Here is a 24,163-nt window from a genome sequence, read left to right on the forward strand (position 1 = left end):
TAATCCACGAGGACCACTTTGTAATCTTAAAACCACATTTGTGCAAAATCACTTTTGTCCATACAGTACGCAACACTGCATAAGCCGTCAACTCAAAACACAAACAAGCAGCTTCAAATAGACTGACGTTGAAGATTTCACAAACAGCTCGTGATTCATTTCACATTCATTCATTATTCAAAAAGTAACACGAAAAACAAACATATTCAGTCATATTAGGCGTGGGCCGATTACCAGTTTGATGGTTTACTGTGGTTTTAAAAAGTGAAGCTTTCAACACATAATATAAATAAAATAATAATAACATATAATAATAATATATACATAAATAGATAAATATAAAAATAATATAAACAAAATTTTTAAAATAAATAGTTAAAAATAATATAAATACAAATAAATTGATAAAAATAAATATAAATTATCTATAATAATAATATAAATTAATTAATAAAAATGGCTGTCAGCAGTAATGAGCTCCAAGGACAGCATGAGGAGCCCATCGTTCTGTTCTAAAAATAGCTCATCAGTAATGGGACACTGTGACTTACTAAGAAGAACTAAAACAGAAGATGAATGTTAACATTTATTGATTTATTCACTTAACATATCACACATTTTTTAACTCGTTTTCTCACAAAAAAATTATAAATACGTTCTATTTTGAATATCACCATGCTCCCAAAAACGTATTTACACGTTTTTATGCTTGAGCATACAGAAGGTTTTGATGCCGTCTCTGAACTCAAGAGAATGCTTGAAGCAATGGTAGTTATTACAAAAACGGCCACCAGGTGGCAGCAGAGTATAAGAGATCAACCAGGGCCATGTTCCAAAAAAAAGCTCTCTCCCCACTGTTTTAAACAGATTTGTGAATAATGATGAAACTTAGCTATATTCTAATGTTAATTGCTGCAAAACAGAAACAGATAGAAATAAAAATGTTCCTGATGAAAGAAGAGACTCTAATATTTATTTTGGTAGGATCCATGTTTTTAGAACAATAGAACAATATTCTGTGGGCCTCGCAAAATCTGTCCAAATCCAGTAAAACAGCCGGGAGTGAAGGAGGTTGCTTCAGTGAAAATGGCTGCGAGTGAATGAGTTAATATACCACATATACTTTATTTTGTTTAAAAATCAAATAAATTGAGCACAATGGGAAAAAAAATATTTGCCCAAATATTTGTTTTTAAGAATTTTAGCGCTTTAATATTATCATACTGTCAGAATCAAATATTGACCCATGCCTAAGTCACGTTTCAATACTCTCGTCACTTGAAAAGTGGGTGGCTTTATACAAAACATGCTCTGTTGAACACATCTAGATGTAAATGCCATCACATCAAAGCTGGAATTCTGAACTTTTGTCTCATATCCATGTTTTAATTTGAAAGTCAAAAACAAAGGAATTGACCTTGTCGTCGGACTGTACTTGAACATGATATCCTTTCTACTTATATGATTTTAAAAAAAAGTTCTTAAACTTTCCCAAGAGCTGAATGGGAAATCCAATTTTTTTTTAAATGCATAAAAGCTCAAGTGAACATTGATAGGAAACTGGCATGCACACATAGAGGCAGATGCGTCCTGTCAGGCCAGCCAGGTCCCTCCTACCGTTTTCATCCAGCGTCTGAATGTTGGCTCCTCGGGACAGCAGCTGCTGGACTGCCTGTTTGAGTCCGCTTCGAGCTGCCAGGTGGAGCGGTCTGACAAGACACGACGTCGTTAAAGGCAGCGTCAATCATGTGGGCGGCTGTTTGTCCGCGGTGTGAGAAACTCACGTTTGTAGCGCAGCGTTGGTGGCGTTTATTTGCGCAGAGTCGGACAACTTCTCAAGGATGAGCAGGACACAGTCTTCCTTTCCCTAGATGGGATCAAATACAGGAATAAATTATTAAGATTAGCATGTAACATTGACTATATTAGCGGTGGGACTGTTTGGTTAAACAATCAAAATCAAATATCAACATTTTTCCGTCCTCTGATTGGTTCATCCAGGACTGAAGCATGGCACTGCAAATGTGGAGTATTTGACATTTCTCCTGTACTTAACCATATAACGTCAAACGTGTCATATTAAATACATTTTGAGCCCTTTATGTCATTAGTATAATATTTTTTCCCCATTAAAACTCTGACGTATATGATCTGATACATGCATTGCACGGATAATCCATTAGAGGGCACTATCACCCAGCTGATGGCTTTTCCAGCGACCCTGCCTTAAATGAGAAAGGAGAGACACCTACACTTATTAATAGTGGGAAATGTTCTTTCTGATTTTGGGAAATACTAATATACTGTCCAATGCAGCGCGTCTACTTGTGCGCAGATCGACAGCCAGCTAACAGTTAAATGTCCTCCAATAAACACACAAGGTTTTTTGTCTTTCTTGCATTTTAGTGAAGTCATTTGTAATAGTTGTAAAACTGTAACACACAAATAAACATAAATACACGTACAGAACTGTAAATAATATACACACACATCATTCTAATATCTAAGCTAACACAAGCTACCCTAGATAGCTATGAGCTAAACAAGAATAGCTACAAGGCTAAACGGAGCAAAAATGCCTAATAATGCCTAATAAACGTGATGTTCTTCATTACACTACACATAAGAATTGGCAGCAGAAACGTATCAGTAAGTATTCAGCAGTAATAGCGTGTCCGTGTGCTCTATATCGTCTGTGCATGTACCAAACTGAGTTGCAAACAAAACTGCATCACAAGCTTACTTTACTGTATTATAACGACCACTAGGTGGCAGTAAAACACTGGATTACACCAAATAACTATTTAACCCCTCCATACTAAAACTAAAGGCAGCACACTCCCCGCTTGATATAATAACATTATATCACTACAAAATACATACAAATTACACACTACACAACTTTAAGAGGTATTTAAGAAGTCTCTGAAAGAAGAATCAAATCACAATCTCTGAGATTGGTCGCAGGAACACTTTGGCCGTCCCATCCTTGACGATCCGCACTTCCACCTCGCGGACTTTTCAATCACTGCTCGGCAACGTCTTCGCAACTAGTCCCACTGGCCATTCATTTCTCTGGGTCTGACTGTCTTTAAGAACGACAACATCCCCTACTTTGACAACAAGACACTGGACCCGCTTCAACTGCTTTCAATACATTTGATTGGTGTCATACTTTGGTCAGTATGGTCGGCATATCTGGGTCTGTAGAAACAGACACGAGTGGACGTGCGTTCGCTATTGCCGTCACCTCTGCCATAAATGTCTCCAGGACTTCATGTGTCAATGGCGTTGGTCCCATTCGTAGAAACATTGCATCTAGAATCCGTCGTACTACTCCGATGAGCCTTTCCCAGCTGCCGCCCATGTGAGAAGCATGAGGTGGATTAAATAACAAGGAGAGCATCCTCTATCTTGCAGATACTTCTTGACCCTTGATTCCACTAAGGTAAGCCTTAGCTCCTTACATGCACCTACAAAGTTGGTTCCTCTGTTTGATCTCAGAAGTTTTGTTGGACCACGAATGGAAAAAAATCTCCTCAGTGCGTTAATAAAACTGTCTGATGCGAGAGCTTCAACCAACTCGATATGCACCGCTCTGGTAGACAAACACGTGAAGAGAATAGTCCAACGTTTGCTGTTGGCAGCTCCTCCTCTTGTCCGTGTTGTAATAGACCATGGTTCAAATACATCAAGGCCAACAGATGTGAATGGAGTTTCAGGGGTGAGTCTCTCAGCTGGTAGGTTGTTCGCGCGAGTGGGACTGTTGCTACATATCGGGGTGGTGGGAACGAACGAACTGACTAGTCGTGTCCTCCACACGCGGGCAGTTTGAAAAAGCACAAGGAGGAGATGGCGACCGGTATTCACTGGAACTTACTCGGAGCGAAAGTTTGAGCTGAGAGTCCAGCGGCATGCTACGCGCTGTAGCTTCTTGCTAGCTAGCCCGCTAGCCTACAACTATAATGTGAGTTCCACCTTCCAAACAAATATTCCTTCTACCAATTCACTATTTAAACATCATACACAACATATACACGGCTAAACTTGTGACTGGGATAAAAGTTAATTTTGCAGTTGATGTCACACATTGTCATCCTCATTGAATCTATCTATCTATCTATATCTATCTATCTATCTATCTAAAAAAAGTCATACGTGGAAGTTTGTTCAAAGGGACCAATAAACACTCTATTTACAAAGAAACTGAATTTTCTCTCATCTATTTCATGGTTCAGGCTTTTAGGGTTAAGTGTTTTTCTAGTGTTTCTAAGTTGACAAAATGCTAATAGTTGCTAAAAGATAGCATGGCCTTAGCATTCACACAATGCAACAAAAGTAAAGGCGTCGTCCTGCTGATTAAGACTTTTTGGGTTTCACTTAGTCTACTTTCTATTTGTTCTTGGAATCGGTGTACAATAGACCCCATTGTGGACACTTACATTTTTACACGCTAGATGCAGGGCAGTGTTGTTGTCTTTGTCGGTGTAATGAAGGCAACTGGTGGCGCTGTTTAGCAGAACCTCTGGAAAGGACACAAACACATAATCAACAAAAATGTGCTTTTGTCCACACATCAAACATGACGGGAAGTCAAACGTGTGTACCGAGGGCTCCGACGCGGCCCTTCTCGGCCGCCATCATCAGCGCCGTGCGACCTGATCGGTCCGTGGCGTCAACTGGTGCGTCGTGGGAAAGGAGCACCCGGACACAGTCGACGTGACCTGAGAAGGCCGCCGCGTGGAGGGGTGTCCTGAAGGAGAAAGAGGAAAAGCCCATTGAGATGAATTGAAGTGCCATTCATTTGTTAACCCTCCGAAATGTAAAGAAAAATAGCGCTGTACTCAGCAAAATAAGTCTGGCCTGGGGCACTAAACACACACTCGCACACACACCTGTCTTTAGCATCCTTACAGCCGGCGATGTCTGATCCCATCGCCTCCAACAGCAATGATGCGCAGGCCTCATGATCGTTCACCCTGTTAAAACGGCAAAGTACGTCACATTATGGAATAACTTGCAACTTTTTATTACTCATATACAGTGAACCCCTGCATAATCACAGTCCAGTATTTGCAAATTCATCTAGTTGTGGATTTATGGGGAGGAACATATCCTTTGTGATTTATTGCTAAATTCATCTGTCTCGTACTTAATGTTTTTGCACTCAAGTCAAAGCAACCAAAGTCAAATTTGACATATCTTGGTGTGTAGTTTAATTTTGAAGAAAAAAAATAGTGCTTTGCCATCATCTTGTGACATCTCTAGCACAATTAGAAAACATGCAATTACTGGCACATTTTTGCTATAAATTTGCAGCAAAGCTCAGTCCCTATCACCCACAAAAGCTTATATGACAATGGAGTGCCGTTTAAAGGGTTATCATTATGCAATAAAAAAAAACAAAGTAAAATGTAATAACAACAACAATAATAAATAACTCGACGTACAATTTATGGAGAAATTGCGTGTGAATGCTGAAAGCTGAATGCTAATATTTGAATGCATGTGGGATACTTGTGGAATGATTTATTATCATAATAATGTGAAATTACATTAAAAATAATTGATATTAATTAGTTAGACAAGACCCTTGTGAGGAACAACTGGATGGATGGATGATTATTACATGAAATAGACTAAAATGTGCTCCAAACGGGAATCAAACCTAGACCTTCCACATGCTAGTCATGTGCTTTAAGCATTGTACTAATGTGTACATGGAAATATCTGTAACATTGTATGTAATTGTATTGAATAATGCAATATAATACTGAATGCTGAAAATATGGAATAATATAGAAAAAAAACGTAATAATGTGAAATTACATCTAATACAATAGATGTTAAGTATTTAGACAAAGACTATTTGTGAAATTGAAGTTGGAATAAAATTTGAATTTGAATCCACATTCTGACATGCCACAAATGAATGGAGAAAATTTGATATTAAACATTGTGAAAAAACTGTGCGTAAGTGGAATGTGAAAAATACGATCCCGGTTGTAAATCAAATATATGTGGAAGTTGAAAGAGCCTGAAAAAGTGAGAATAATAATACGTTTAAAAAAAAGAATCATTTCAGCATTCACACAATGATGATGAGCATGCTTGATCCTCAGCATTCACACAAAAACAGCACAATGTATTACAACAGTGCCTAACTTACACAGCACAGTGCAGTGGCGTGAAAGGGTTCCCATCAATGCAGCGACAACCTTTCTGCTCCAACAGAACCTCCACACAGCCCTCGTGACCTACTCACACACACACGCATTAAAAACACGACTCTACTCAGCCCACAGACAATCGTCCGAAAAGCCACACAGCCACCGTGGTAGCAGGCCCAGTGCAGCGGCGTGTAGCCGTGGTGATCTCTGAGCGGAGGCAGCGAGTCGAGTTCGGGGCAGGTCATGGCGAGCAGCTCGCTCAGCCAGGAGGCGTGGCCTCTTGCCGCCGCCAGGTGAATGGCGGTGCGACCCTGAGCGTCGCCCAACAAGATGGACGCCTCCTGCTCCAGCAGACACTGGACGCACTCCTCCTGGCCACACAGCAGCTGCAAAAAGTGGTTACAGGGGAAATCAACGCAAAAGTCTACACCCAACCCATCTGTCTTTCTTCTACAGGAACGTGCTATTCGTGTCGCTTTCGGATGTGGATACAGAGGCCACACTAATCCATATTTATGCACCTAAAAACTTTTAAATTGAATGAATTGATGGCGTTTAAAATATTAATATAAAGCCCATCATGAAATTTTACCAGTTAACATGCAAATCAAATTTGTGGAACAATCTGGATTGTAAACAAAATCATCTCAGTCTATCTGTATTTTTTTTTCATAATTACTGGAAAAAATATATATAGCACAAGGACATGCTGTTGAATTATTTTATAGAATTGTTACATTGAAAGCTTGCTGTCATTAATTTTGTCTTGAACATGTCTTGCTCCTGCTCTCAGTTCTGTTGTGTATCTGGTGTTTTTCCAGTGAGCGAGTGAGGGGGCGTGTCCCACCTGAAGCGCATCAATAATTAAAGGACTTTAAAAGGGACTGAACAACAGCATCGGGTGCCAGCAGATTCACCTTGCTCGCTGTTAGTGTGCCAAGTGTTTTTCCTAGTGGTTTTTGTTTGTAGTTTCGAGTGTCTTGTTTTTTGTGCGCCCATGTAATAGTATCTTTCTTGCTCGTTTTATTATAGCAAGTGATTTTCAGATGTCTCGATTTTTGGTTCATTTATTTTTATTTTTATTCCTGGCCGGTTACCAGCGCCTTTTGTTGTTATTTAGTTAATCTCTTCTTCTGTAACAAACAACCTTTTTGTATCCTCTCCTGGTCTACGCTTGTGGGATCCAACCTAACGGTACTCTGGAGCCTAACAGAATAGGGGCAGATATCACAGGTTTTACTTCTTTCTGTTCCCTTTCATTTATTTTTCTTTCAAAGGGTGAAATAAAAATTGGAATTAAATTGAAATGTTCTGTGCACACCCACTAGTCTAAATAATATTATGTTAGTGTAATATGACTTAAACAGCAAAATCTAGCCGTTTTTAGGCGGCCATTTTGCCACTTGTCGCATCACAGTTGCTCATTACTCAGGCAACGACCAATCACAGCTCAGCTTCAGAAAACAGGTGTGCTGTGATTGGTTGTTGCCTGAGCAACTGTGATGTCATCTTCAGTCGACAGCAAGTGGCAAAATGGCCGCCCCCTGAGATGGATTTTGCTTAATAACTCATATTGCACAAATGTAATATTCATCACAATGTCATGCTTACACTAGTGCGGTCACTTATTATTGTCAAGAAATGTCTGAAGTTGACTTCCCCTTTAATTGCTGATATAGAAGTTACTGTACATTATTGAGCACTATTGCCAAAATTAGATTAACATGGCAACGCAAAAGCAAGCTGCTTCTGTGAGGCTCACTCACACCAAGGTGCAGCGGCGTCATGCCGTGCTTGTCGGCCATGTTGACGTCCACCTCCCGCTCGAGCAGCAGCGACACGGCATCGACGTGACCCCCCGCCACAGCTAGCATCAGTGGTGTCCTGTACACGCAGACAGGATTTGTGTTGCGTGTGTGTGTATGTGTTTGTGTTTGAGTGTGGCAAAACACTCACTGTCCCTGACAGTCGGCGGCCTCAGCAAGATCCGCACTGTCCGATTCATCCAGCAGGAGGCGCAAACATGTCGTGTGTCCGTTCATCACTGCAAGAGCGGTGTGTAAACAAAATGTTAGCATGTAGCTAGCTTGTAGCTTAGCTACAACTTCCAACGTTAACGCCCACCTGCCAGGTGTACGGGGGTACGCCTGTGCCGGGTGTCGCAAGTGCGCGGCGACGCCCCCTGGCCGAGGAGGATGTGAACGCAGTCGGCGTGACCCCGCAGCGCCGCCATGGCTAAGGGAGTGCGACCGGCTTCGTCCACCCGGTCCACCTCCCTCTCCCCCTGCAGCAGAACCTCAAGGGCTTGTGCGTGGCCGTGGTATGCCTGCATACAGCCAACACGACCATTTTCCAATGACTGACTCACTGTAATGCAGTTTTCCCAACTATAATTACATAATAACAAACTACTATGTCAGTCAAGTGAATAAGTAGACAGGAAGTCACTCTGTACGTATTTAGACTCACAGCGAGGTGAAGGGGGCTCCTGGCGTTGGGGGATTCAAGATCGTCATGGTAACCGTCGTCTCGCTCCAGTAGCTGCAAGGTTGCATGCTGTCAGTGCATCCAAACTGTGTCAACCTGTGTGTGTGTGTATATACTGACCAGTTCCAGGCAGTGTTTGTGTCCGTAGGCTGCAGCATAGTGAACAGGACTGTATCCTTGTTTGTCTTTGAGCGAGGCCGTCGCTCCGCTCTGAAGGAGAAACTCCAGACATCTGCAAAACAGAGTGGAAGAACAATCAAAAGTCTGAAGAAAGGCAAGAAAAAAAATCTTGCTTCTCTGAGTTTGTAACGACATTGTTGTTCATGCTAAAATTGTTAGGTTTTTCCATGTCCTTGTTCATTTCTCTGCCTTTTTAGACCCTGTAGATGTAAATCAATCAATATCTCAATCACTGTTGACTTTATCTCTCTCTATTAACTCCTTTTTTAGGTCATGTTGAAGAAAAGCGGACTCACAGTGCTGCCTCTTTCTCCCTCTCTGCTTGGACTCCTTCACTCTCAGGCTCCAGAGCAACACGCCGCCTGCAAGGCATTAATTACACATTTACTACACTTCCTTACACATTTATTGCAACCATTTTTAATATCTAATTAATAGGGGTGTGAATTGCCTTGTACCTGCCAATTCGATCCGTATCACGATCATAGGTCACAATTCAATTTGATACGATTAATCCTGATACAAATCTATAAATAGATTATTGCAATTTTTTTTTTTACTCAAATTTAGAAAATACTTATCAGTAAACTTGTACATGTACACAGTAAGATTTTTATGAAAATGTATTCATTTGTGTGAAACTTCAGGCTTATAATTGTGAGCCACTGTATTTAACAAACACTTGTTGCAGTCTGTTTCTTGTTTGAACAGCATTGAAATAAAATATTAACATTCTTCCATGCTTATCGTGTGAACCCTAACCCTAAGTAAGACGTATTGTTGAATGAAAATAAATTTAAAAAATTGATGTTTAAACATCGATTCAGCCACATATCGAATCAATTTGAGAATTCCGCACTGTAATATCGCAAAATATTGCTGAATCGATTTTTTTAACACCCCTACTAATTAATATTATTAATAATAATAATAAAATAAATACAATAATAATAATCCATCCATCTATTTTCGTGACCGCTTATTCCTCACAAGGCCGCGGGGTGCTGGAGCCTATCCCAGCTGCCTTCGGGCAGTAGACGGGGTACACCCTGAACTGGTTGCCAGCTAATCCAGGGCACACGGAGACGAACAACATTCACACTCACAATCACACCTAAGGACAATTTAGAGTGTTCAATTAACCTGCCATGCATGTCTTTGGAACGTGGGAGGAAACCGGAGTATCCGGAGAAAACCCGGAGAACATGCAAACTCCACCCAGGAAGGCCGAAGCCCAGACTCAATCTCACAACCTCTGCACTGGGAGGTGGACGTGCTAACCAGACAGCCACCGTGCCGCCCAATAATAATAATAATAATATTAAATAATAATAATGATATTAAATAATAATAATAATTATTATTATTATTATTATTATTATTATCATTATTATTTATTGCATCTGTTGAAACAGGCAGGTATGATATGTGTATTATCGTGGTTAGACGTTCAACAACAATTAGAAAACACCATGATGATGTGACATTTAGTGCTGTCACTATCAAATCTTAAAATAGATTAATCTATCAATTATTCCAACAATTAATCGAGCAAATTGCCAATTTTTCAACAAAACAAAAAAAGAATCAATATTTGGAAAAATTTTGTTATTGTTAATCCACTAAAGTTGGACAGAAGTTGAACTGAGTGGATATAAGTACTCGCAAATTATTATCTTCTATACAAATACATTATTATACACCAACAAGATTAGCATATGCTAAACGGTTAGCAATCACGATTACCATTAGCACACTAGCGATGACCACTTACGGTAAACAAACGCTAACTACCATTTAGTTCACACGTACATCACATTACACATGTAATAGTGTCTTATAAGTCACTTACACACAATGCTTCAACACATTATTCCATGACGTTTAGCAATCGCGATTAGCATTAGCGCGCTAGCATTTACCACTTAAGGTAAATAAACACTAACCACCGTTTAGTTCACAGTCACTCTACATCATTATATCAACATTACACATGTAATAGTGTCTTAAAAGTCACTTACACACAATGCTTCAACACATTATTCCATGATGTTTAGCAATCGTGATTAGCATTAGCGCGCAAGCGATTACCACTTAAGGTAAATAAACACTAACCACCATTTAGTTCACAGTCACACTACATCATTATATCAACATTACACATGTAATAGTGTCTTAAACGTTACTTAGAGACAATGCTTCAACGGTTTGGGGGAAGCTCAATATTCAATATTGTCTTGAATAAAAATCCGCTATGTACTTAAAGTGAAAGTTTTTAATGCCGACAGATAACATCCGCCATTCGGCCACTAAACGGTGTACTCACAGAAGAAATAAGACCACAGCCACCATTGCGATACTGCGTAGGTCTGCAAAAAAAAGTTTGGGTATAAAACATGGACAGCCCAAACATAGTTCCGGAAGCGAATCGAGGCAGAAAATAAAAGTCAACCTAGTTTTGAAGTCGACTTATCCGACTCGGTCGACTTTTTTCCCCCCAGCCATGGTGACATTTGACAGCACGTAATAGCTTCGCCATTTCTCAACAGATTCCAGTTCAATCAAAGAACAAAATGTGCATGTTTGGGGTTCAAGGTCTGGAGTGAAACATTTGACAGACTTCAGGAGATGGCACAGGAGTACACAGTAGCCGCGTTTCCACCGCAGAAACTTCGGGGTAAATTTATGGGCCAGCCACTTATGTGTGCGTCTCCACTGCAGGAGCCTTCCCAACCTGGCCACATTTACAGGAACTTACGGGGATCAGCGGGGAGGTACTACTCGAGGGTAGGTACTCCGCCGGCCCGATAAACTCCCGATCGGGCTTTCGTGCTGATTGGCTAAAAATGATCTAGTATGAAAAATTATTTTAACTTCATGCGCGACAATAATGCATTCTCGCCTTAAGTCTCTTCTACCAAAACAATTCTCTTAATAATCCTTTGCCTATTTTTGTTCCACTCATCTAGACGCCGTCTCCTCTCACTCAAACCATCCATCCACGCCAAGTACATAAAATAAAAAGCAGAGAAAAACAGCAACCACCTAAAGTTTTTCTCTTTCCTCGTTGGGATTTTTGTTGCGCGGTGCTTGGGTGCCGTCGCGGGAGAAACCGTCGCATGGCGTTTACGTGTCAATCGGAACTCGTGACGTCGCGAAATGGGTCGTACTCCGCAATGGAGGTTCCTGTGAAAGTCCCTACACTCCTCCCCATACCCGAACGTCCTGCGGTGGCAACGCGGCTAGTAAAGTGTCCAGTTCTATTACCTTCTGTCCAGGTCCGAAGCTGCAGCGTAATGCAGAGCGGAGCGCCCCCACTTGTCGGTGGCATTGATTGCTGTCCCGCAAACCACGAGCGTCTCCAGACACTGATAGTGGCGGCTGGCTGCCGCATAGTGCAGGGAAGTCCTGAGGAAGACGCATATGTGGAAAACACCAACATACACGTATGTGTCAGCAGCTGTAGATGGGATGTCATTAAGCAGGCCTGACGAACTGTCAAATTCAAATAACTAACAAACTAATCGTTAAGGTTTGTTTTTTTTAAATCAGTTTTAGCTTTTATTTAGCAGTTTTCAGTTGGTTGTCACTTTTTTCAGTCTTCAGTAACGTCATGGCAACCACGATGTATCCCACCTGCCACAGTTGTCTCTCCTGTTGTGGTCACCGCCGCTCGTCAGGAGCAGCTTGACACACTCCACGTTGCTGCACTCAAAAAAAGAGGCAACAAAACATTTATTTGCATATTTTCAATTAACTTTTTCTATACTTCAAGGGAAATTCAGGTATTTTTTGGGGAGGGTGGGGGGCAATATGTTCCATGTACCCCCACTAGTCTAAACACAGTATTCTGTTTAATCTTGTGTTTTTGGAATAAGAACAAAGCGGTTTAATCCATCATTTTTTTCCAGGACCATCAAATCATGTCATATGACCAAATCCGACAAATGGTGTTGAGACGGTCACAATGCGAGCCCGAAGGCACTTTGATATCAATTTCAGTCGCAAGCAGAGGGCGGTATAATGTCTAAATATCAACCCCTGAGATGGATGAAAACCATGTTTATACTAGTGGGGGGAAATACAGCAAATTTATGACATGACTCTTTTAACTCATTTGCTCCCAAAAACATATAAAAACGTTCTATTTTAAATACTGCCATGGTCCCAAAAACGTATTTAAACGTTTTTAAATGTTTTTTTTTTATGCTAGAGCAAAGAGAAAGCTTTGATGCAGCCTCTGACCTGAAGAGGAACGCTTAAAGCAATGGTACTTATTACAAAAAATGGCCAGCAGGTGGCAGCAGAGTATAAGAGATCAACCAGGGCTATGTTGCGAAAAGCTCTTTTCTCCACTGCTTTCAACAGATTTGTGAATAATGATGAAGCTATATTCTAATGCTAATTGTTGCAAAACGGAAACAAATAGAAATATACTTTTTTTTCCTGATGAAAGAAGAGACTCTAATCTTACTTTTGGTAGGTTCCATTTTTTTATAGCAACAAAACACAATATTCTGTGGGCCTTGCAAAATCAATCCAAATCTAGTAAAATCGTCGGGAGCAAAGGAGTTTGCTTCAGTGAAAATGGCTGGGAGTGAATGAGTTAATGTTGCTTAAAGTAAGATGAGCTAAGATCGTGTTTCACCAGTTCACTCAAACATGTAAAACAATAATATGGCAACGTAATATTCACAGGGTAGTGATGTGTTATATGCAGAATATTTATATATAAAGATTTTTTCTTACATGTATTATTTTCAATCTGCAGTGTACATGTTTCACTTGAAAAGTACACGAAAATAGTAAAATTGCAACGCATGCTTTGGGCACTTGGACCTAGAAAGTAAATCCAACCTAGCATTGTTTATTTTATTTTATTTGTGACTGTTGTCCAACATGATCAGAAAGTGGACATTTTGGTAACACGGTGCTCACCCTCCGGCGGCGGCGGCGTGCAGGCAGGTCCTTCCCTGACTGTCGGGGGTGTCGATCTGAAAGCCTGCACACAGGACCGAGTCGTTACACATTATGCTAAACCGCTGGCCTGAAGGGGGCGGCCCATGGGGACAGGGGTAAGCGGGAGGGGGGGGGGGACATACAGCAGCAGCCGAAGTGATAGGGAGAGGAACAGGGACAGGGACAGGGACAGGGACAGGAAGGGGTGGGACAAAGAGAGACAGAGAAAGAGAGACGGGCATTAGTGAGACAGGTGGTGACGAAACGGGTTAGGTGAGAGTGCGTGATGCAGGAACACGTAAATAAGCACAAACACACAGAAACATTTAACTGTGTATTAATGACATTGCCATTTCGAAATACATTTAAATTTAAACATGCGGTTCGTTCAGGACATGCGAGCTTTAGTGGCATTTTCTGACCAAGCTCATAACACAATTCACTTTCCCCTTTCTCATGAAATGTTAATAATCTGCTCTAGGTCCCCCATTAATTAATAAACAAAAATAGCACTGTATTTAGATCAGTAGTTAAAAGAAAAGATATCACGGCATTACTAAAAGATAATACATTATTAAAACAAACATTATAAACTGTAACATTACATTTCATACAAAATAATTTAGATTCTACAATCTTCTTATTAGATTATATTAATATAATCTATGTATATATATATATATATATATAATATTAAAATATATATAAATAATATTAATATAATATATATATATATATATATATATATATAGATTATATTATAGAATATTCTTGTAGAATCAAACTAAAAATCGAACTGTTATGAAATCAGCATTACAAATTGTAGCAATGCACACATTACATTATTTGTTATTATCTTCTATAAAAAAAACATTAAAAAAATATCTAATCTAACAATCTAATCCACAAATAAATAAATAAATAAAACTTAGACCTTTAAGTGAAGACCTTATACAGTATACTACATTCGTATATACTTAACAGACGGACTACTTACTAGAAATAAAGTAAGAAGAACACACTTGCGGCCTGATTTACTAAAATCCCCAAATGTCAGCTTTCAATTGTGTCTTCACTCTAACAGATTGTGTGCACTGTTGGTGGGCATCTTGCACAAGGTCGAATAAAATTGAGATCTGCTTCACTCGAATCCCTAAATAGCATATTGGCTAATAATAATCGCAAACCATCTGGTTCCCAGTAACTGGATGTCTTTAGTTCGCTTCACTTACGATTCTGCTTACTGATGGGTGAAAAAAGAACCAGTGCTATGACCTGAGCTGTAATTGGGATCACGTCATGACAACAAGACGTTAGGCATACTACCTGAGGATAGCAGCTTGCGGCAGCAGTCCGAGTGAGCGTTCAAGGCGGCCATGTGCAGAGGGAACATGCCGTGGACGCCTCGCCTTTCAGGAAGCGGATGCACGTCAGTGAGGGACATTTCACCTCGGCGCACGTGTTATATAATACCTGGTACAGTCGGCTCCGCTGGTGATGAGCGTGTTGATGAGCAGTTCGTGGCCATAGCGAGCGGCGATGTGCAGCGGCGTGTTGCCATCCTTGTCCACGCTGTCGATCTCACCGCCTGAAACACAACGTCCGATGTGTGAACTACTTACTCGAGCATATATAATTACGTAAATATTGAAGACAGAAAAAACACGTGGTCCATGTTGAGACATCAAATGCAACAAACAAACAAAGTAACTTTGCGATTCTAAATCAAAATACAACCTGTGTTCTGCGCAGAAAACAAACAAACATCAGGCGGATGACTCACCGTTCTGGATGAGAGTCTGAGAGCGAGTAAAGCGACCATGCACCGCCGTCATGTGGAGTGGACTTTTCCCGTCTCGACTCTGCAGGGAGGAAAAATAATGCCGTCATGAAAGATGTCTATAGGCCAAAAATAATCATGTTTAAAAAAAAAAACTCAAATAAAAATCACATCAATTTTGGCGAGCACCTCTAAGAAAGCAGCTGTGATGAGATTTTTTATTTTTTTAGGTTAGTCATTTTTGTTCCTATTATACTTTTTTTAAATCAACTTTGAGTAAAATCCACATATCTGCATTGTACAGATTTTAATAAAAATTTAATAAAAATTCTACATGATCTATTGAAAGAATACAATTAAAAAGTTAAGTAATGAAACAAAGAAATATAAAGAAAAAAAGATTTGAACACAAATTTGAGTGTAATCCATATTAATGAAACTTTTTTTTTAAATTCATTTTAAGAAATTAAATAAAATGTTGTTTTGACTGGACTTGCCTGCTCTATATTTTATAAATTATCGTCTGTAAAATATATTTTTTTAAAGTACACTTAGGTGTATGGAAAAAAAAATCTGCTTCATTTAACAAAATAAATAAATAAAAACAGTAAATTTCAGAACAGGCTCATTTTCAAGACACAAAGAAAATAGAAAAGAAAGAAGCTGCTCATCCATCGTACTTGCACGTTGACGTCAGTGCCGTTGTTGACCAGGAATTCCAGACAGAGTGCTCCGTGCGTGGAAGCGGCGGCAAAGTGCAGTGGCGTGAAGCCTTTGTTGTTGGGCTGGCTGACGTTGGCGCCGTAGTCGATGAGCTCGCTGACGACGGCGTCCTGGCCGTTAAAACACGCCACATGCAGCGGCGTGTTGCCGAAGGCGTTGGACTCGTCGATCTGTGCGCAACAAAAACACAAGCAAAGCATATTTAGGTTGACCTGATGACGATAAACGGCGAAGGAGCGGTCAGTACCTCCACGGCGAGGTTGAGCAGATGCTTCACCACTGCCATTTGTCCACTAGATGCTGCTGTATGTAGTGGCGTGTACCCTCGCTTGTCCTTACAGCAGAGCTCCGCCCCCTGATTCACCAGTTGCGACACCACATCCAAATGACCTGCAGGGGCGCACAACAGAGGACTGAAAATTGTTTACCTTATAAATAATTGTGGCCTTCTCTGTTCATAAATAGTGTAGGGCACTTATCATCATAAGCATAGGTTTACAAAGCCAGAGTGTAGCATACATCGGAAAGTGTAGCAACAGACGGAAAGATTAGCCTTTTTAGTTTAAAATACCTTACTTTTAACTCCAGGATCCCGCGTCGTACCCTGTACTCTGCCTAATGGCAGAACAACGGATGTATTTCTCTTTGGTCCCATTTTAAATCTATCTAACGTTGCTACTAGCCTCATCCTCGCTAGCGCTAAGCTAGTTTGTCTCTCAGGTCTGGCTCCAAGTTCGTTTGTTGCAAAACTTTTTTGTGCCACTTGTCATTTTCATATGAAGAATAAAAATGAATTGTTAGAAATATCTTTCACCATTATCCAGGCTTCAACGAGTCATGGGACGGCCGCATTTCAACAAGACAGTAACTCGATTTTTCTATTCTATGATGAATAAAGATGCTGTTAGCAAACATTTGTGGCCTGCTCATTATTGGGCATAACAATCTGGCAATGAAGCTTCACTTTGCGTCACTGCCCTTGTTCCTTGCCACTGACGTTGGAATGAGATGCTAGCTTTTGGCTAACATTGGGCTCGTCTGCTAGCTAACTTTGACACATTATGTCACCGAAACCACCAGCAGAAGAACTGCATAAGTCTGCAGCCAAAAACATTAGAATTAAATTTTTGCTCGTTTTCAATCTGTTTAAGTAATGTAACCCATGATTTACTTATTTAATTGTATTTATTCATTTATTTTTATATTGGCAACATTCAATGTTACAGGCATAATGAGGCTGCCTTCAGTTATAGACGTAACAAAATACGGACAGTCCATAACAGTTGGCAGTTCTGGAACTGGAGTAATATGCTCTAATCTCTCCATCCCAGTCAGAACCAGAGAAATACTACAGTATAATAGCAACGGGCATTGGGGCTGCCTCTTTAACCATCAGCTTTCATTTTCACCACATAGCTGTCTTAAAATAACATCAGCATTTTTACATCCCCTAATTGGTTAGTCACAGCAATCTCAACAACAAAACATTTTGTTGTTTGAACCCATTAGGGGGGCTTTCACACTTTGCACAGGGGGGGGGGATGGTGGCCCGGCTCAAGCTTGCCATATTTGTTGCTGCATTTTCAGGAATGACTAGTGTTGTGTTTGGCAACTCTCTAGTCACTCTATACAGGGTCCAATTTCCATGTAAATAAATAAACCCATCTATGATGTAGGCTGGACAAACGTGAGCTGCCCCTCCTCAAATGTTCAGCAAACATCCAGCTGCTGCTAGCTAGCTGGATGTATATAACAATTACGCCGGACAACAGCAGTAATTGTGAAAAAGAGTACAACGCTATCCACAATTCAGTATGACATACTAGTCACATTTTGAGCAATTATCTCCAATATGTATAATGTAATGAGAAACTATCTCTACTGGATCTTTAATGTTTTGAAGCAGTGTAATGGGCTTTTTACACAAATCCACTACTTCCTGAACTCAATACCACTCCTTCATTTCCTGTCTTTCATGATTGGACAAACGGATTAATCCAGGTGTGCCTGACCGTTGTCGCCATGGTTACTGAGGTCTTACCCATGAATGCAGCCCAGTGCAGCGCCCGCCCATCCTTCTTGTCAAAAGCATTGATGTTGGCTCCTTTGGCAAGGAGGAGGTTGACCATCTGAAACACACACACACACACTCACACACATTATCATTACTGTCGAATAAAGTTACAAACTTAATGGTGTCTGTGATCCCATTTGTAACCTGAAACATTCAAAAGTCAAGGCAATGTTTCCCGTTGAAATTAATAGAAATGTAATTATATCATTCCAGCCCTAAATGTTATACATACTTTTTTTTATTTTTTTATTGTATGTTTCTTTTTAATTCATTGGTTGATTTTGGCATACCGATCCAGGGAAACTTGTCTTTTACTGCCCCCAAAAATTCATTAAGTGCAGGGACATCACATTGTCATTTAAAAGATGAATAAGCTATACCTTTCTTTTGGTCATTTTTAGAATTTTTTGATTGCCTCTCTCACGCTATCACCAGTGAGCGTTTGCAATTTACAGAAGGCAACGCTTCTTTGGAGTGGCTTTTGGCATGTGATTGGGTGAATGTATTGCGCGTAGGTGGAACTTCTGCCTCACGACAACATGCGTAGACGGCTATTTTGACGTGATTACACCGACATTAACCGTTTGTTGCTAAATTAACATTTGTTTGTTGCTAAGGCCCACAGAATATTGTGTTCTATTGCTATAAAAACATGGAACCTACCAAAAGAAAGATTAGTCTCTTCTTTCATCAAAATAAAATCAGTCCTTTATTTCATCAGGGAAAAAAAGTATATTTCTATCTGCTTCCGTTTTGCAGCAATTAGCATTAGAATATAGCTAAGTTTCATCATTATTCACAAATCAGCTTGTTTTCAACATAGCCCTGGTTGATCTCGTCTACTCTGCTGCCACCTGCTGGCCATTTTTGTAATAACTACCACTGCTTCTGCTGATTTTGTGCAGTTGAGAGGCTTCGCCGAAGCTTTCTGTATGCTCTAGCATTAAAAAAGTTTCTTTTTTTTAAACAACAACATATAAATACGTCTTTTGGGGAAAATAGAAAGTATAAATATTTTAACCCTGGAGAACCCACGGGGTCAAATTTGGCCCCTATAAATTCTGCTACTCAAATAACAAAGACCTTTTTTTTTTTTTTACAAATTTAACTTCAAAAGTCCAGAGTGCCACTTGTGACCCCTGCATGGGGTCATCTAGTGGATGAATATTGCACTTACATGAGCCAGAGTGGTGGTGACAAGATTTTGTTGAGCTGGAAATCAATCCAAACAAAAATATCTTCTCAGCAAACCATCAGATGGTAAAATTTTGTTTTTTTTGTTAATCTATTTCATATCATGTTGCAGAATGCCTAGGAGTATGTTATATATATATATTTTGATAAATTAGCAACTCTGAGCTAGTTTAAAAAAAAAGGTTAAAATTGAAAAAACATACATTTTGGTATTCAGTGAACTTATAGCAGTCATTTAATGTATAATTCATAATTTTTCAAAGAAGAAAAGGGTTCTTGGGTTCTCCAGGGTTAAAAATGAAAATAGAATGTATTTATACCTTTTTGGGAGCAAACGAGTTAAAGAGACACTACAATTTAATAAACAACACACATACTGTAAAAAGCATTTTCTGATGAAATTAAAATGATTTTACACAACTATTTGGCCATCATGTCATCATTTGAGATTGGATGATGGAAGATGCAGAGGCGGAACTTCCCGCCAACATATGCAATGGAGTTCCGCCTTCCATTGTGGAGGGATAATACAATTATTTATCAATTGCGTTATGCACATTGCCAATGATGGTTCTGCAGAAGAAGCACAAAATAGAATCCACTGGCTCGTCCATGCCAAGACCATATACTGAACATAGTACATAAATAGAGGTCATTTTTCTCTGAAAACGTTGAGCCTAAATCCAACTGTTCTAAAACAGAAACGTTCATAACAAAACACTTGATAGCACACCTGCTCCCTTTTTCAGAGCAAGACAAAAGGATTTTAGCATCACAGTGGCAATGCTAATCAGCTCTATTGACTAGCACGACATCAACAGGATTGAGTGGTGGGTGCATATGAATGCCGAAAGAACAAAAACAGATCAGGTGTGTGCTGTACCTCCGTGTGGCCATTGAGGGCAGCGTGGTGCAAGGCGGTGCGGCCGCCGCGATCCGACACGTTCACGCTGCTCAACAGCGGGATGATGATCTCGGCGCAGGACAGCGCGTTGTTGGCGGCGGCCACGTGGAGCGGCGTCTGCCAGTTCTTGTCGCGGGCGTTGACGTCGGCCGAGTGGCGGATCAACACTCGCACTGCGTCCTGCAGGGAAAAAAACGAGAATGTTTGGACTGAGATAAGTGTACATTTAACATGTTCAAATGCTAATATCTATCAGACCTCATCACTTTGGTTGTCAATTATTGTGTTTATGCATAATCTTATTATGTTTAGTCATTCGCTCGTGTATTTCATTTCAAGAATTCAAGTCGGAGGCCTGCGCTGTTTTTCCCAAATAAAATAGTTATGTCTAAGGTCATGTTTGGAGTCACGTTCACCTTGCTAGCATAGATAATGCTGTCTGCCACATCAGATAAGGTAACGTAAGAATGCTTAGAAGAAAAAAAGATGAAATGCTTGGTGCAGCCTGTCATTTAAACAAAGGTTGCCACCAAGACAAAGTTGGGTTAGACCAGGAGTATCCAAACTTTTTCCTCCAATGGCCACAAATTGAAAAATAGCAAGATTCAAAGACCATTGTGATTTTTTTTTTTTTACTTTCATTTACCAAACAGGAAAATCAGTCAATCAAGAAATTACAACAACAAAAATGTAACTGCTTTCTATAAGGCAAATAGTTTAGGATTTGGATTTTAGATTTGGGGATTGTTGAGACCCATTCCTGTAATTCCCCAGAAAATATCACCCCCTGTGCTGAACAGCACCCGAATCCCATCTCGACATTCAGAAGAAAAAGATAAGCAATCTGTCGTAACATGTCGGTTTTTAAAGCAGTTACTTGGGAATCTTTAATGTGATATTTTAACAATCTGGACCTTTACAAAGAGCAGAAAGTGGAGGGGAAACATTTTTGCTTGAAAAAATTCATTATCTTTACATTGTTCTGAAGAAAAATGTTGTTACTTGTCTAATTGTAAATAGTTTATTTGCATATTTACAAAAGCTCTAAAGTATATCAAACAAATGTATTAGCAGCAGATGTGACTTTTAGTATATCCCACGGGCGGCGGGCCGCTTAAAAATGGATGGCAGGCCACAAATTGCCCCCGGGCTGTAGTCTGGACATCACTGGGTTAGACCATGGTGATAACATATTTTGTCACTTTCCGCTCTATCCCCGAATCACATTGAAAAACCATGGAAACATGCAGTTCTTATCATGCCCACAAGGGGGCGATATAAGCGATTGTAAGGTGATAACTGATTCCATTGTGACTAAATGGTAGGCTTGATCAATGTTTATTCACTGCATCTTACAAAGAGAGCGGTTTCAGAAATGTTGGTTACCACATTCATATGAATTGAATTGAACTGAATTGAATTACATTGTTAACACATTTGAACAAATAACAAACATATCAGTGAGGCAATGGGAAATTAAGAGTGAATTTTAAAAATGTCTGAAATACTTATATTGGAGACATGAAGAGAAACGGAAAGAGGCACTTGCCAATTACAAGCCTCAAACAAGTTGAGTACGGACTGCTCGACCATATATTTGAAAAGGAAATATGCAAATTCAGCAATTTGGACATTAGTGAGCTTAAAAAGAAAATCAATGCAAAGCAGATGCACGAGAAATAAAATTGAAAGTGTTTTTATTTCATCATTATTTGTTTATTTATACCTCTTTGTGATGCAAATTAGGCCTCCCTGACCGCACGTTTAATCAATCAATACTGCACATCACATGTTCTATACTAGTTCATGCTCGCAGTTTTTCATTATTCTGTCATTGATTCAGACTTCCTGTTTGGATTCGTACCCTCATCACATCTACACTACATCGACATCTCCACCTCCCCGACTGGTTGCACCTGTTCCTCACTTCACAGGTGCTTACCTCGCTGCGTGACGCCACGGCGCGATGGAGGGGGGTGAGCCACATGTTGTCCTTGGCGTTGACGCGGGCGCCTGCACATATGAGGGGAAAAGGTGAGAGGTGAAACTGAGATGGAGTGAAAAGAATATGCTATCCTACCGGAAAGGATGAGGAGTTCGGTGATTTCGGCATCGCGAAGGAAGGCCGCCGCGTGGAGTGGGGTGCGCTTCTCGGCATCCTGATGCAGGAAAAGACGGCATTCAGTTTAATTGAAAAGGCTAGAGCTAAATAAATGGAAAAAAAAAAAGAGAGCGCAATGATGATGACATGTCAAATCGGTAAAATTAACGAATGAACTGAGCTCTCCAGGAAAAAATATAAATAAAAAATGAATATGAATAGCCATTCTTTTGAGTGACAAAAGTGCAGCGTTAGCGAGTCAATGGCGCTTTACATTGTGCATTAGCCTTGAGCTAGCTACGTTCGGGAAACAAGCTAAACAAAGTGTGTTTGCAATTAAGTGTGCACTGTGTGTAAATCTCTTCATTTTGTGTGCTTAGTTTTACAGTTAACCTCAACTGGAGTGTAATAAACGGATTGAAACCAGCAACTCTTTTTGAGGGACTGTTTGTTATCTGCCAAACTAGGTCTGCTTAGGGAGGGCAGAATATAACTATAAAAGCTATAAACTTTTATAGTTAGCTCCGTAGAGTAGCAGTTGTGGTCCACACACTGTTTATGAGGATAAATGCACTTTCCTTACAATTAAAAACTTTAAATAAATTTGAAAGAAAAAAAGGGCACTTAAATGTCTCCAATTGTCATTCTGTCTTGCATGGCGATTCTTTGTGTATTTATAGATTGAAGCAGAAATCATTGTCAATCAAATTATTTTGAATCAAAAATCGATTCTGAATCGAATCGCAGAGCCAAAAATCGGAATCGAATCGAATCGTGAGACGGTCATCAGTGCTGAGACAGCCCACTAATGGCAAGCGGCAATAACAGTGATGTCACCACCAGTGTCTATTGTTCTCATCCATGTACACACACACACTTGTCTTTGTACCATCGTGGGGACATCTCATTGACTTGATGCATTTCCTAGCCCCATCCCCGAAGCCCACCCATCAAAAATGATCGCCTACCCCCATTCCTTACCATGACCTCAACCATAACCCACTTCAAACCAAGTCTTGACCCTCAAAAAGAGGTCTGAACTTGTGGGAACCACCAAAATGTCCCCATAATTTCAAGTTGGTCCCCACAATGTTAGTTAAACCTGGAAAAACATGCGTGTATGGGCCCCACAAGGAGACGTAAAACAGTACCCAGAGGACCTCCACTTAAACCCAATATGGACATAAGTATTAGGACACATAAAGGTAGTGTGGGAATTTTTGCCAACAATGTGAGCTTACTAATATTTGTAATGGAAAAATATTGATTTTTTTATTGTATTGTTTTTGTGTGTGTAAATTTCTGTATTTTTGTGGCAACAAAAAAAAAAACGGGCAGAATTCCAACCTCTGATTGATTAGGTAAAAGATAAAGGTGCAGTCCCAATACTTGTGTCTATATGTCACTTTGTCAAAATTCTTAGTGGAACCGTCAAGTGTCCTCACCAGAGCGTTGATGTCTTCAGACTTGTATATGAGCATTCGGATCTCTTCGGGATCTCCGCTGAAGATGGCCTGGATGAGAGGAGGCTGCAGAGACGACAAACAATGGATGCACGTGACACACACGTTCATGTGATTGACGCTGTGTG

General features: G+C 40.1%; 1 protein-coding gene across 2 annotated transcripts in view; it reads right to left on the reverse strand.

Moving 5' to 3' along the window:
• The window catches only part of ankrd44 (ankyrin repeat domain 44), a 34,173-nt gene that overhangs the window by 4,246 nt on the left and 5,764 nt on the right, over positions 1-24,163 (reverse strand). For both annotated transcript variants that reach the window (XM_086091091.1, XM_086091092.1), the window contains exons 2-27: positions 24,018-24,101; positions 22,552-22,630; positions 22,414-22,484; positions 20,451-20,651; positions 18,341-18,428; positions 16,547-16,689; positions 16,257-16,469; positions 15,580-15,658; positions 15,270-15,384; positions 15,123-15,205; positions 13,776-13,839; positions 12,474-12,542; positions 12,105-12,245; positions 9,134-9,199; positions 8,778-8,889; positions 8,640-8,711; positions 8,295-8,496; positions 8,127-8,214; positions 7,937-8,054; positions 6,334-6,556; positions 6,170-6,257; positions 4,896-4,979; positions 4,608-4,753; positions 4,443-4,525; positions 1,785-1,867; positions 1,618-1,709 (exon numbers count right to left, since the gene is read on the reverse strand). In XM_086091091.1, coding sequence (XP_085947217.1) covers positions 1,618-1,709; positions 1,785-1,867; positions 4,443-4,525; positions 4,608-4,753; positions 4,896-4,979; positions 6,170-6,257; positions 6,334-6,556; positions 7,937-8,054; positions 8,127-8,214; positions 8,295-8,496; positions 8,640-8,711; positions 8,778-8,889; positions 9,134-9,199; positions 12,105-12,245; positions 12,474-12,542; positions 13,776-13,839; positions 15,123-15,205; positions 15,270-15,384; positions 15,580-15,658; positions 16,257-16,469; positions 16,547-16,689; positions 18,341-18,428; positions 20,451-20,651; positions 22,414-22,484; positions 22,552-22,630; positions 24,018-24,101 — 2,887 coding nt within the window. The remainder of the gene's footprint in view (positions 1-1,617; positions 1,710-1,784; positions 1,868-4,442; positions 4,526-4,607; positions 4,754-4,895; positions 4,980-6,169; positions 6,258-6,333; positions 6,557-7,936; positions 8,055-8,126; positions 8,215-8,294; positions 8,497-8,639; positions 8,712-8,777; positions 8,890-9,133; positions 9,200-12,104; positions 12,246-12,473; positions 12,543-13,775; positions 13,840-15,122; positions 15,206-15,269; positions 15,385-15,579; positions 15,659-16,256; positions 16,470-16,546; positions 16,690-18,340; positions 18,429-20,450; positions 20,652-22,413; positions 22,485-22,551; positions 22,631-24,017; positions 24,102-24,163) is intronic.

The sequence above is a fragment of the Leptonotus elevatus genome, chromosome 12 (genome assembly GCF_054856555.1).
Source record: "Leptonotus elevatus isolate MCC_2025b chromosome 12, RoL_Lele_1.0, whole genome shotgun sequence".
Lineage (NCBI taxonomy): Eukaryota > Metazoa > Chordata > Actinopteri > Syngnathiformes > Syngnathidae > Leptonotus > Leptonotus elevatus.